General features: G+C 45.5%; 1 protein-coding gene across 2 annotated transcripts; it reads left to right on the top strand.

The window, feature by feature from the left end:
- Nucleotides 1-7803: 7803 nt before the first annotated feature.
- minpp1b (multiple inositol-polyphosphate phosphatase 1b) lies at nucleotides 7804-11958 on the top strand. Of its 2 annotated transcripts, XR_013970417.1 has the most exons (8): nucleotides 7804-8529; nucleotides 8733-8924; nucleotides 9002-9202; nucleotides 9367-9464; nucleotides 9770-9900; nucleotides 10123-10256; nucleotides 10621-11183; nucleotides 11225-11958. XR_013970417.1 is itself a non-coding variant. In XM_080872019.1 (7 exons), the coding sequence occupies exons 1-7, from the start codon at nucleotides 7986-7988 to the stop codon at nucleotides 10872-10874; spliced, it is 1554 nt and encodes a 517-aa protein (XP_080728145.1). In that variant the 5' UTR covers nucleotides 7804-7985; the 3' UTR covers nucleotides 10875-11958. The 2 variants fall into 2 exon arrangements, 1 of the variants encoding a protein (XP_080728145.1); XM_080872019.1 differs by having other exon boundaries at nucleotides 10621-11958.
- Nucleotides 11959-12628: the final 670 nt, after the last annotated feature.

Here is a 12628-nt window from a genome sequence, read left to right as displayed (position 1 = left end):
TGGAAGGGGAGGGGGGATGTGTGAGTGCTTATCAGTGTAAGTGTGTGCGTGTCCATAGTTCACCTGAGACAGTGTCCTTCGCCCTATCAGGCTAAGTAAACAGTCTGCTAGCCAATCCAGGTGGCCTGGCATGGGATGGGAAGAATGGTCATCACACAGTTGTTATCAGGGAGTTTTTGTTCGTCTCCAGCCTTGGGCCCGTGCAGCTGGCGCCGTGTTGTCCGCATGTTGATATTGTTGATTTTTCTTTTATGCGAGCAGCTCATGAGAATTTCAAAGCTGTTCTTTAACACTCTGACGCTGGTCTCTCAATCTCCCGTTGGAGAGCCACGAGCCTCCCCATGATGGTATCAAACTTCTGGTCCGTGGTGTTGTCATTCTTGTGATTTTGAGACCTCACAACTGCAGTGAGCCGTTCTGCGATGTGATCCAACTTTTGCACAAGGGTCTCATTTTGAGCAGGCCTCTCTCTGATGTATCCCACCATACGCTCAATGGTGTTGTTTTGAGTCTTCACGGCAGCTGTAAGCATCTCCAAGGTGTTACCCATGCTGCGTTCGTTGTGAGAGGTCGCGCCTCGTCCCATCGCTTCAGTTCCAGCGGGCAGCCTTGGGGGGGTTGAACAGCCGGTTCTGCTCTCTTAATTCTCCGATAAGCCAGGGCCAAGCCAACTCCGATCAGCATGAACCCTGTTATCATGGTTCCGAATAGGTAGATATCTTCAGCGTCCTCGATTGACAGTCCCGCCAGACACATGATCCTCCAGTTCTGCCACCCGTCCATTGTGTATCCGGCAGGGACAGTCCCTCCAGGGCACTCGGGCTCTCCCGAGCCCAGACTTCTCGTTGAGAAAAGGGTGTCAATAGCATTCAGAGACCAGTTGATCAAATCCATAATTTTCTTTAGGTTTTAGAGAACAGACTGTGAGAGAGTGTTCCAGGGAAAAGTAATACACACGAGACAAGACAAGGACACAAGAGGCTAAGCAGGGAAGATAAGGGGAGGGAGGAGAGGAGAAAAGTGAGAGCCAAGAAAAGATCTCAACACCTTTATTTAAATGTAAAAAACAACATAAACCAGCGAAAGCCATCACAGTGGCTGCAGTAAGTGCTAAAACTCACTCACCTGAACTTACAGGTTCAGTTTACTTTTATTTAATTTTCAGTTTAATTCAGTTCAATTTTATTTACACAGCGCCAAATCACAACAATAGTTCCCTCAAGGCGCTTTGTATTGTACAGTAGACCCTACAATAATAGATACAGAGAAAAACCCAACAATCATATGACCCCCTATGAGCAGCACTTTGGCGACAGTGGGAAGGAAAAACTCCCTTTTAACAGGAAGAAACCTCCGGCAGAACCAGGCTCAGGGAGGGGCGGGGCCATCAGCTGTGATTGGTTGGGGTGAGAGAAGGAAGACAGGATAAAGACATGCTGTGGAAGAGAGACAGAGGTTAATAACAGATATGATTCAATGCAGAGAGGTCTGTTAACACATAGTGAGTGAGAAAGGTGACTGGAAAGGAAAAACTCAATGCATCATGGGAATCCCCGGCAGCCTACGTCTATCACAGCATAACTAAGGGAGGATTCAGGGTCACCTGGTCCAGCCCTAACTATATGCTTTAGCAAAAAGGAAAGTTTGAAGCCTGATCTTGAAAATAGAGATAGTGTCTGTCTCCTGAATCCAAACTGGAAGCTGGTTCCACAGAAGAGGGGCCTGAAAACTGAAGGCTCTGCCTCCCATTCTACTTTCAAATACTCTAGGAACAACAAGTAGGCCTGCAGAGCGAGAGCCAAGTGCTCTAATAGGGTGATATGGTACTACAAGGTCATTAAGATAAGATGGGGCCTGATTATTTAAGACCTTGTATGTGAGGAGCAGGATTTTGAATTCTGGATTTAACAGGAAGCCAAAACAGGAGAAACCTGCTCTCTCTTTCTAGTCCCTGTCAGGACTCTTGCTGCAGCATTTTGGATCAGCTGAAGGCTTTTCAGGGAGTTTTTAGGACTTCCTGATAATAATGAATTACAGTCGTCCAGCCTGGAAGTAATAAATGCATGAACTAGTTTTTCAGCGTCACTCTGAGACAGGATATTTCTAACTTTAGAGATGTTGCACAAATGGAAGAAAGCAGTCTTACATATTTGTTTAATATGTGCGTTGAAGGACATGTCCTGGTCAAACATGACTCCAAGGTTCCTCACAGTGTTACTGGAGGCCAAGGTAATGCCATCCAGAGTAAGAATCTGCTTAGGTGGTGGTACATAGCTGATTAGCAGTGTAAATGTATGCTATGTCTTCTAATGATACTGCCTAAGGGAAGCATGTATAATGTAAACAGAATTGGTCCTAGCACTGAACCCTGTGGAACTCCATAATTAACCTCAGTGTGTGAAGAGGACTCTCCATTTACATGAACAAACTGGAGTCTATTAGATAGATATGATACAAACCACTGCAGTGCAGTACCTGTAATACCTACAGCATGTTCTAATCGCTCTAATAGGATATTATGGTCGACAGTATCGAACGCTGCACTGAGGTCTAGCAGGACAAGCACAGAGATGAGTCCACTGTCAGAGGCCATAAGAAGATCATTTGTAACCTTCACTAAAGCTGTTTCTGTGCTGTGATGAGCTCTGAAACCTGACTGAAACTCTTCAAATAAACCTCTGCAGATGATCTGTTAGCTGTTTGACAACTACTCTTTCAAGGATGTTTGATATGAAAGGAAGGTTGGAGATTGGCCTATAATTAGCTAAGACTGCTGGGTCTAGAGATGCTTTTTGAGTAAAGGTTTAACTACTTTTTTCTATTTAGATGATTCAAATGTCCAAACCATCTGAACACACACTCATTTCCCTCACATGTACTCAAGCAGCTACAGTTCAAAACAAAGAGGTGTAGCATACTGAGCAACAGAAACGTCACCATTAGCAACACTATAATAGAGCCAGAAGGAAGATTTATAATATTTACGTATCCATTCAGTATAAATGGACCAAATGTTGGTGAGCCCTCCCTCTTCATGATTTTTCAGTGCCTTTTTTGACCACACTTAAAACCTAGCAAGAAACGCATCTTGGGACTTCCTGTTTACGTTGATGTGTGGATGTGGAACGGGATCATTGTGAAGAAGTTAAATTGTTGGTAAGGAATTGTTAAATATGCACATAAGTTGTTGAAACATATTGGTATAATTGTAATGCAGTGGTAACAAGTCAGTATTTTAACAAGATGATGTATTTCTGAAATGGTTGATGCAAAGGACCTGCATGTGCAGCGCAGGGCGGCCATTGTCTGCATTCAGTACAAGTCCATGTGGCTGCTGTCGTCATTGACAATAAAAACTGCACATTAAGAACCTGTCACGGTTTGGCATGTTAGACCGTGGGGATGTGGGGAAAGGAGGACCCAGTCGCGGTACTCTGCGATGCAAACAGTGCTCTTTATTTACAGTGAAAACTGTACACACAATAATACATCCCCGTGTGTTCCCGACTTCCACTCCGTGTCTTCTCCCAGTGTCTGCTGCCCTCTAGTTCCAGCAATCCTCCTGGGAAAAACAGAGGCAGCCGTTAGTACCCTCAACGACACAGGTAGGCTCACACAAACAGACCAGCTGGAGAACTGACAGGAAGTCTCACGAAATGATCCCGGGAGCTCCAAGACTCTCCTATGTAGCCCTGATCAGCGGCAGGTGTGTAGCTTTGGGTGTGGCCAGTCCCCTAGCAGGGCCACACCCACCAGGCCTGAAGGCGCCTGTAAACCAGTGTTCATACACACCTGCACCCATACACACACACTCACATCTACAAGCATGGAGAAGAGCAGCAGCAACACCAAAAATACATATAATATCACCAGTCCATGACTGCCCCGGGATCCTGACAGAACCCCAGTAATTGTGTACTGTGTGGCTACATTTATGTAGCACCTTTCAAGATAATCACAAAGTGCTTCACAACAAAATACCAAAGCGTTAAAAAAGGTTAATCAAACGTTGTTTCTTTGTTTGTTTCTTGAAAGAGAGTTCACAGATCTCAGGCTCAGCGGGACAGAGTTCCAGAGTCTGTGGTAAATGTTTTGTCTCTTAGTGTCCGTCCACGATTACAGGACGTCAGGTTCCTGATGTCGTTAGGTTGGAGAAAGTTGTCAACCATCCAACTTTTTATTGAGTTTAAGCACCTGTTTGGGATCTGCAGCTGAGAAACAACTTGGGGTTTAGTTGAATGTCATCTGCTCAAACGGTGGTAGTTATCAGTATCAAAGGAGCTTGCTACGATGACCTGGATGACTGAGAACCTTCACAGACAGTTATCAGTATCACTCACACACTCTGTGAGGGGCAGTTTCAGCAGAACAAGCTCTGTGAAGCAAAGAAAACTCAAACAAAGATGTATTCATGTAACATAAAACAGAACTTTGACCTTGCGGTGTTAATGTTAATATGTTAATATAAACATGGGAAGGCCGTTAGTAACGCTGTTATTCCATCACTGTCGGTTACACACGGGGACCCAGTGATAGCTACCCTTCACTTCAATTCATTTTTATTAATGTAGCACCAAATCACAAAAACAGAGAAAACCCCATCAACCATATGACCCCCTATGAGCAGCACTTTGGCAACAGTGGGAAGGAAAAACTCCCTTTTTACAGGAAGAACCTCCAGCAGAACCAGGCTCAGGGAGGGGCGGGGCCATCTGAGATAGACATCCCATCATACTGTTCAAACAGCAGGAACATTAAACTTCCTGCTTCCTGTTCATCCAGGTGGAGTTTGTGCTGCTTTGTGTCCATCAGACCAGGTGGTGTGCAGAGCTGCAGGATTCAGCAGGAAGCTGAACCTGCTGCTTCTTTCTCCACAGCATGAGTCCGGTCTGTGCCGCCGTGCACTCAGAACACTCCCAGTATACCTGCTGACCAGTCTGACTGGGATTACTGGTAATGCTGGAATGGTTCAACGGTGATGGCCTGAATACTCACAACAAACACGTTCTGATGTTGATGATCTTTAGGCGTTGTCAAATTTACGGCCCACCACATAGTTATTAGCAATGTCCTTCTGTGCCGAGGCTTCGAAGCGTTTCAAATAATCCGGGAATCGAGGCTTTGTTGACGACGCGTGTGGTGATGTTTGAAGGCTCGGTTACCGACCGTGTCATGTGATGATTCTGGAAACAGTTCGCTGTGTGATTGGAAATATGAAGGGCAGCAGAACACTGCTGGTCCCCCGTCACCATTTTCCCTGCCTGGCAACGTTTCGATGTTATGACTCAAATAAGGTTCAACAACAACAGCTCCTCTGTGCTGAGCGTTGCAGAGCCCTGAATGGAAACACGGAGCTCAGGTAAGTCGATGCGATGATCAGAGCACACAAGCGTACAGCCACATGGTACATTTCATTTACACAAGGCAAGGCAAGGCAAGGCAAATTTATTTGTATAGCACAATTCAACAACAAGGTGATTCAAAGTGCTTTACAGAGACATTAGAAACAAAAACAAATAAAAAGCATGATTTAAAATTGATTAAAACAAGCAAACAAACAAACTAACTAAACACACACATTTCACACCTGTTCGCGCGACCTGAACCCTTATCGTAAGGGGAGCTACCAGTCCTTCTGTGGACGAGCTACTTTCTATTTTAAATTCCCTGAATTTAAAATACTCTCTAGACCCAGCTAGGGAGCTACCCAGAGCTCTAAACCCACTTAACAAACAAACAAACAAACAAACAAACAAAACAGTATATAAAATCAAAACAGATAAAATCAGAACAATAGATAAAATCAGTAGTTAGTGTAAGTTTTGAAATTTAAGCTTAAAAGTGTGGATTTGGTGCTTTATTCAAATGCAGCTGAGAACAGGTGAGTCTTCAACCTGGATTTAAATAAACTGAGTGTTTCAGCTGATCTGAGGCTTTCTGGGAGTTTGTTCCAGATATAAGGAGCATAAAAGCTGAATGCAGCTTCTCCGTGTCTGGTTCTGACTCTGGGAACTGATAAAAGACCGGATCCAGATGACCTGAGGGATCTGGATGGTTCATACTGGGTCAGGAGGTCACTGATGTATTTTGGTCCTAAACCATTCAGAGCTTTATAGGCCAGCATCAGAACTTTAAAGTCTATCCTCTGACGGACAGGCAGCCAGTGTAAAGACCTCAGAGCTGGACTGATGTGGTCCACTTTTTTGGTCTTAGTGAGGACTCGAGCAGCAGAGTTCTGAATGAGCTGTAGTTGTCTGACTGATTTTTTAGGTAGACCTGTAAAGATGCTGTTACAGTAATCAAGCCTACTAAAGATGAATGCATGGACTAGTTTTTCCAGGTCCTGTTGAGACATCAGATCTTTTATCCTTGAAATATTCTTGAGGTGATAGTAAGCTGACTTTGTTATTGTCTTAATGTGTTTTTCTAAGTTTAGGTCTGCATCCATCACTACACCCAAATTTCTCGCCTGGTTTGTGGTTTTTAGATGTATAGATTGAAGTTCTCTGGTGACCTGTAATCGTTTTTCTTTGGCGCCAAAGACTATTACCTCAGTTTTGTTTTTGTTTAGTTGGAGAAAATTGTGGCACAACCAGTCATTAATTTCCTCAATGCATTTACCAAGAGCCTGTACAGGGCCTCGGTCTCCTGGTGACATTGTGATATATATTTGTGTGTCATCTGCATAGCTGTGATAGTTTATTTTGTTGTTCTTTATAATCTGTGCCAGTGGGAGCATGTAAATGTTAAACAGAGGGGGTCCCAAGATGGAACCTTGGGGAACTCCACATGTGATACTTGTCTGCTCAGATGTGAAGTTACCTATTGATACAAAGTATTTCCTGTTTTCTACGTATGAAATTATATTGTGTTTCTACTTAGTGATGTCTGTAACTGAAAACCACATTTGTTATCATCAGGGGAGAGGAGCGATGTGGATGAGGCCTCAGTCGGTGTGGTCACTGAGGATTCCTGTCACTGTTGTGGAGGAAAACAGGTGTAGGAGTCTGTTAAAGCTTTAAACCCCACCTGTGTTCTCCTCACAGGACAGGTGTGTATCTGAGCAGTGTTCACACGAGTGAAAACGTAAAACAAGCAACATCTCTCTTCATTTCAGTGACACAGGACACTGAGCTAAGCTGAGAGCAGAGTTTATGAACTTAGCAGCTGGATAAAGTTTTTTGTTTTCATTGATTTTCCATCGTGGAGGACAAAAGGCTTCAAACTTGTCCTTAAACTTCATGTGTGTTCTCACTACTAAAGTAATAAATCCATCAAAATAAGACTTTTATCAAAACTCTGACTCAAAATTGTTTAAATAAAGTTCTTGTCCTGAAGTTCTCCAGAGGCCTTGTAATGAACTAATCATGTGATTCAGGTGTGCTGACCCAGGGTGAGCTCTAAAACCTGCAGGACACCGGCTGTCAGATTTCGTTCTGTGTCACAGCAGCTTTTTCTTCAACATGCAGAAAAACAGTTAAATATTTAACTAATTTACAGTGACAGGAAGTTTTACTGGTCCGGCCCACTTTAGGTCAAAGCGGGCTGTCTGTGGCCCACCATTTAAAATGACCCCTGATTTAGGAACAAGGAGACATGACATCAGTGTGTCCATACAGAAAAATAACTATTTCCATAACTTCATCAGCTACAAATTCTGATTCTTTAAATTGTTTTATTATTATTTTATTAGTTAAAAAAAAAAGTTCATGTCGATTTTGAGTAAAATGCATTTCCTGTTGTCATTTAAGCTTTTACTTTGAAAGAGACAAACCGGTTAGGGCTTTTATTTTGGCTTCCGTTAAGCGGAAGCTGTATTGTGCCTCTCTATATTGATGTGTTGAATTTGAAGCTTCAGAGGGTAAAACCTTTTTCTTCTTCTTTTTTTAACCACTAAATTAGTTCCGGCAGTTTTTTTTTTACATAACTCAACTTTTCATCGAAGTTGAAGTTTAACGAAAAATGTTGAATTTTAAACCTCGCGGATGCTTTTTGGTCGGCCCGCACACCGGAAAAACAGGAGGTTAAAGGTCACACAAACCCGGAACATCAACAAAGCAAGAAAGGCGGAAGCAGGTGGACCCCGTCTGTCTCCCCGGCTCAGTTCTCCGGTCCCCGCCGACATGTTCTCCGTGTTTCACCCCGCTGGAGGTGTGCTGCTGGCCAGTCTGGGTCTGCTCGTGCCCCGCCTGTCCTTCGCCTCCCTGTCGGTCCCGGACATCCCGCACATCGCCGGGTACTTCGGCACCAAGACCCGGTACGAGGAGGTGAACCCGCACCTGCTGCGGGACCCTCTGTCCGCGGACCCTTCGGTCCTGAGACCGCCCCCGGCCGAGCAATGCTCCCCGGTCCACCTCACCGCCGTCATCCGACACGGCAGCCGCTACCCGACCCTTAAGAACATCCGCAGGATCCGGAAACTGAGCGAGATGGTCCGGACCGAAGCTTCCAGGGCCTCCGGCGGATCTGAGAGCTGGCTGCAGGAGATCCGGAACCGCTGGGAGGCGTGGTACACCGAGGACATGGACGGTGAGCCCGCGACCGTCAGTACAGAACATGTATACATGAATATATTAACATGAATAAGTACTCGAATACTTAAATGCCTAAATAAATACTTGAATACATCATCCTAATCGTGTACTGTTAGTAACGTAATGCGTGAGGGGGACCATGTGACCTCAGAGCGTATGACCGACCCTGATAATGATGATGATGATGATGCTCCTCAGGTCAGCTGGTGATGAAGGGCCGGGATGACCTGCGTCAGCTGGCAAGCCGCCTGGCGTCTGTGTTCCCATCTCTGCTGTCCGAGGAGAGTGTGAGGAAGAGGAGGGTGCGCTTCCTGACCAGCTCGAAGCATCGCTGCGTGAGCAGCGTGGAGGCGTTTCAGGAGGGGCTGCAGCGCCGCTGGGGATGCCACGGTGAGTCTCACCACCCCAGAGACTTTCTCGATAACGTGAGTCCTTGAGCCTGACCTCTGACCTTTGTGTTTGGGCAGATGGCGAGCCGGAGTACAGCCACGAGGTGGACGATGAGTTGATGCGTTTCTTTGACCGTTGCCGTGGTTATGTGGAGGGCGTGGAGAACAACCGCACGGCGCTGCTGGAGGTGGAGAAGTTCAAACATGGCGAGGAGATGGAGGGAGTGAGGAGGAGGATGGCCGACAGGCTGGGCCTTCCTCACTACCGACTCACACCAGGTCTCTTATGCCCACACACACACACACACACACACACACACTACATCTCCCATGATGCAGTTAAGCTTTTTAAAATTTCTCCATATGCCGCTCTGTGGACTTCCTGTCCCACAGGGGGCGGTGTTTTTTGTGTGATGAAGATTGTCCCTCTGTGCCTCCTGTAGATCTGCTGGAGGCGGCGTTCTTCTTGTGCTCGTACGAGCTCTCCATCAAAAACGTGCACTCGCCGTGGTGCTTCCTGTTTGACGAGAGCGACGCAAAGGTAACGTTCCGCGTTATTCCGGGGCTGATCCGGGATCAGTAAGACAGCTGAGAGGACCTGATCTGCACTGATCTGCGTGCATTGTACTGCACTGTAGCTGCCTCCACCAGTGTGTGAATGTGAGAGGGAGTGAATAGTGGCACTGTAAAGCGCATATAAATGCAATCCATTATCCATTATTGATTAGTGATGCTGCAGATGGCTCTCAGGTCAGGTTGTCGATGGTAAAGCGATCAAATGGCTCATAAGTGTTTACGGCTCTCTGATTGGTCCGTGGGTTTCCTCTCCCCACTCGCCGTCTGCAGGTGTTGGAGTACAAGTCGGACTTGAAGCAGTACTGGAAGCGTTCGCACGGCCACGAGATCAACAGCCTGTCCAGCTGCCCGCTCTTCCATCACGTCTTCAGGACGCTGGACAGAGCCGGTCGTCCTCGCAGGTGGGTGGGGCCCCTGCGATCGTTGTTTGTTTGTTGGCGTGTTTTTCAGCTCTGAAGGTGGTTTTCAACTAGCGAAGCTCATTTAGGTGATGCTTCGTAAAAACCACCCAAAGCCGCTTCAACATGGCTCCCGAGCGGCTGTGCTCGTTTCTGAGCTCCGATTGCCGTCACCAATCGTTTGGTTTGATCGATCACTGATTGAACCGATCGTGTCTCCGTCAGGTCCACTGACGCGTCCCCAGAGCCCGCCTCCATCTTGGTGGGTCATGCTGAGACGCTCCTCCCCCTCCTCTCTCTGCTGGGACTCTACAAGGACCAGACTCCACCCACTGCCACCAACTACGACTCACAGCATGGTAAGAAGCGCCACCTCTAACATAGCATCCAATCAGAGAGCAGAACAAGTTTTTCTTGTTTTTATTGACACAACACACAAAAACGCCGTCGTTGTCATCCTCAGTCCTCCAGGAACTGCACTTGTATGTCCTGAGACGTGATTCTCCAGAAATATGAATGTATTCATGTCACATTAAAGTCCCAAATGTTCCCAAACGTTCACTCGTAAAGTCCTTAAATTTAAAACAAGATGTTCAGACTACAGAACATTCTGGAGAGTGGCGTGACATCATCATGACATCATCATGACATCATTGTCACAGCCACAATCTGCTGTTTCATGAGTCTCGCTCTAACAGGAAGTCTCCCTATGGCGTCTTGCAGGTCGCCGTTTCCGGACCAGTCTCATCGTGCCATACGCCGCCAACCTGCTGTTCGTGCTGTACGACTGCCAGCGAGGCCCACGGCTGCAGCTACTTGTCAATGAGTCGCCAGTTCGATTCCCCGGGCTGGAGGCGGAGGATGCGCCGCTGTACCGTGACGTCCGGGCAACGTACCGCCACCTGCTGGACGGCTGCGACTTCCATAGAGAGTGCGAGGGGAGGGCGGTGGGCCGAGCGCCCAACACGGAGCTCTGAGAGGGACAGAGGACTGTAAGCCTAACACACCTGCTAACCTGGGGGCATGGAGCCCCACCCCCTGACAACAAGCGTCCAGTCACGCACTAGAATTTTTCCCAGTTCAGACGTTTGAAGCAGGAGAAAGACGTCATGTAACTCATGAAGATGTCTGGACCTGAGCTCTGATTGGCCAGCTTCTTCCTTTCGTTCGCTCAAAGTCTGACTTAGGGAGTCTGACACAGACTGTAGATAAACGATGGACACGGTTCCGTCAGCCTGCAGTCCTTCCAATGACCAGCAGGGGGCGGCTCCTCTGTTTGTACAGAAGTGTAAACGAGCCTGAGGTTTTCAGGGGCCTGAGGTCTGAGTGTTTCTGGGTAAAAGTTAAACGTGAAATGTGCTTTGATGTTCTCGGGTCAGCAGGAAGTGTGAAGGTTAAACTGCAGGTAAATGTGACGGAGGGCGGGTGCCCTCCTTCCCCTGCCTCCACCTTTAGTCTCAGTTATGCCAGAGAAGCTTCAGCTTTATTTTTTCGGTGGTTGATTTTCTTTCTACCAGGATTTTCACAATAAAAGTCTTTTACAAATTGTGAGTCCAGGTCAGGGTGTCGGGCTGAGATCTGAATCATTTTGACTTTATTTATTTTAATCTTTGATTTGTTCAGGGTGAAAAATGTTTCAACTTTGTGCCAAAAACTTTTTGGGTATTTTTTTTTTTATTTTTTTTATTTTCTGAATCTTCATCCAAAGGTTTTTCATTTAAAGCTTTAATAAAAAAAAAAGTTCACCATCAAAACAGAACAAAGTGTCTTATTTAAAGTCAAAGTTCACTGTTACACTTCCAAACAGCAGCTCGAACCAAAGAAACTGTAGAAAACTGTTTTACTTCTTTATTACTCAAAACAAATTCTTTATTTTCAAATGTTCCTCTAAAAATTCACTTTGTGTAATTTTATGTGAAATATTAATGAAAACAAACTGTTCAGATTACAAAGGAGAGCTTTGAACTGTTGACGTGAGAATCGTGTCCTGATGTCCGAGCTGGTCAAACGTCGTCTCTTGGTAACAGCGGCTTTAATGGTTTTATTGCAAACGTACAAAATTCAGCGGATCTGTTGTCGTCCATAAAGTTTTCCTCTTTTCGAAGCGTGGCTTCTGCAGTTATAACTTGGGTCATTTATTTTTTCAATAAAAAGCTTTATTATTTAACGTTTAAAGAAACTCCTCCATCGTAACTACACTTTAATGTTTGACAAATTTATTTTTGATAAAATAAAGAAATAGACTTCATAACATTTTTCCTCAGAACCGCATGAATGAAAAAGTCACATGTTGTTTTGGCCACTTTATTACATGATAACTTAAACAGGCAACAACACACTGAGTAAAAAATCCTGCGTCTGATGAAACGATGATTCAGTGTTATCAGGAAGTTCATCGGTCTTTTAATGTGAAAATCTGACGCCTTCCTGTTTCTGTTACGACTGCGAGCTCTGAGGATTAACAGAAACCAGCTCAGCTTAAAAACTACAAATAAAAAAACAAACTACAAATAAAGTACACTTGATGAAAAGAAGCGTTCCCCTGAAACGCCATCAGTGCCACGTTTGTTTATTTACACTGTAAACGGATCAAAGCGTCCGCGTCGTGTTTCGGAGTCAAAGTTTCAATAACGACGTCATTTCATCAAAGCAGCTTGAATCGTGTTTAAGCGGCTGAAGCTCGCCGTTTGTGCTTCACACCTGTAAACTTATTGTTCATCAGATTGATTAT

Source organism: Rhamphochromis sp. 'chilingali', assembly GCF_963969265.1.
Source record: "Rhamphochromis sp. 'chilingali' genome assembly, chromosome: 22".
Classification (NCBI taxonomy): Eukaryota; Metazoa; Chordata; class Actinopteri; order Cichliformes; family Cichlidae; genus Rhamphochromis; species Rhamphochromis sp. 'chilingali'.
Note: the sequence above shows the minus strand (reverse complement) of the source record. Positions and strands in the feature narration are given on the sequence as shown.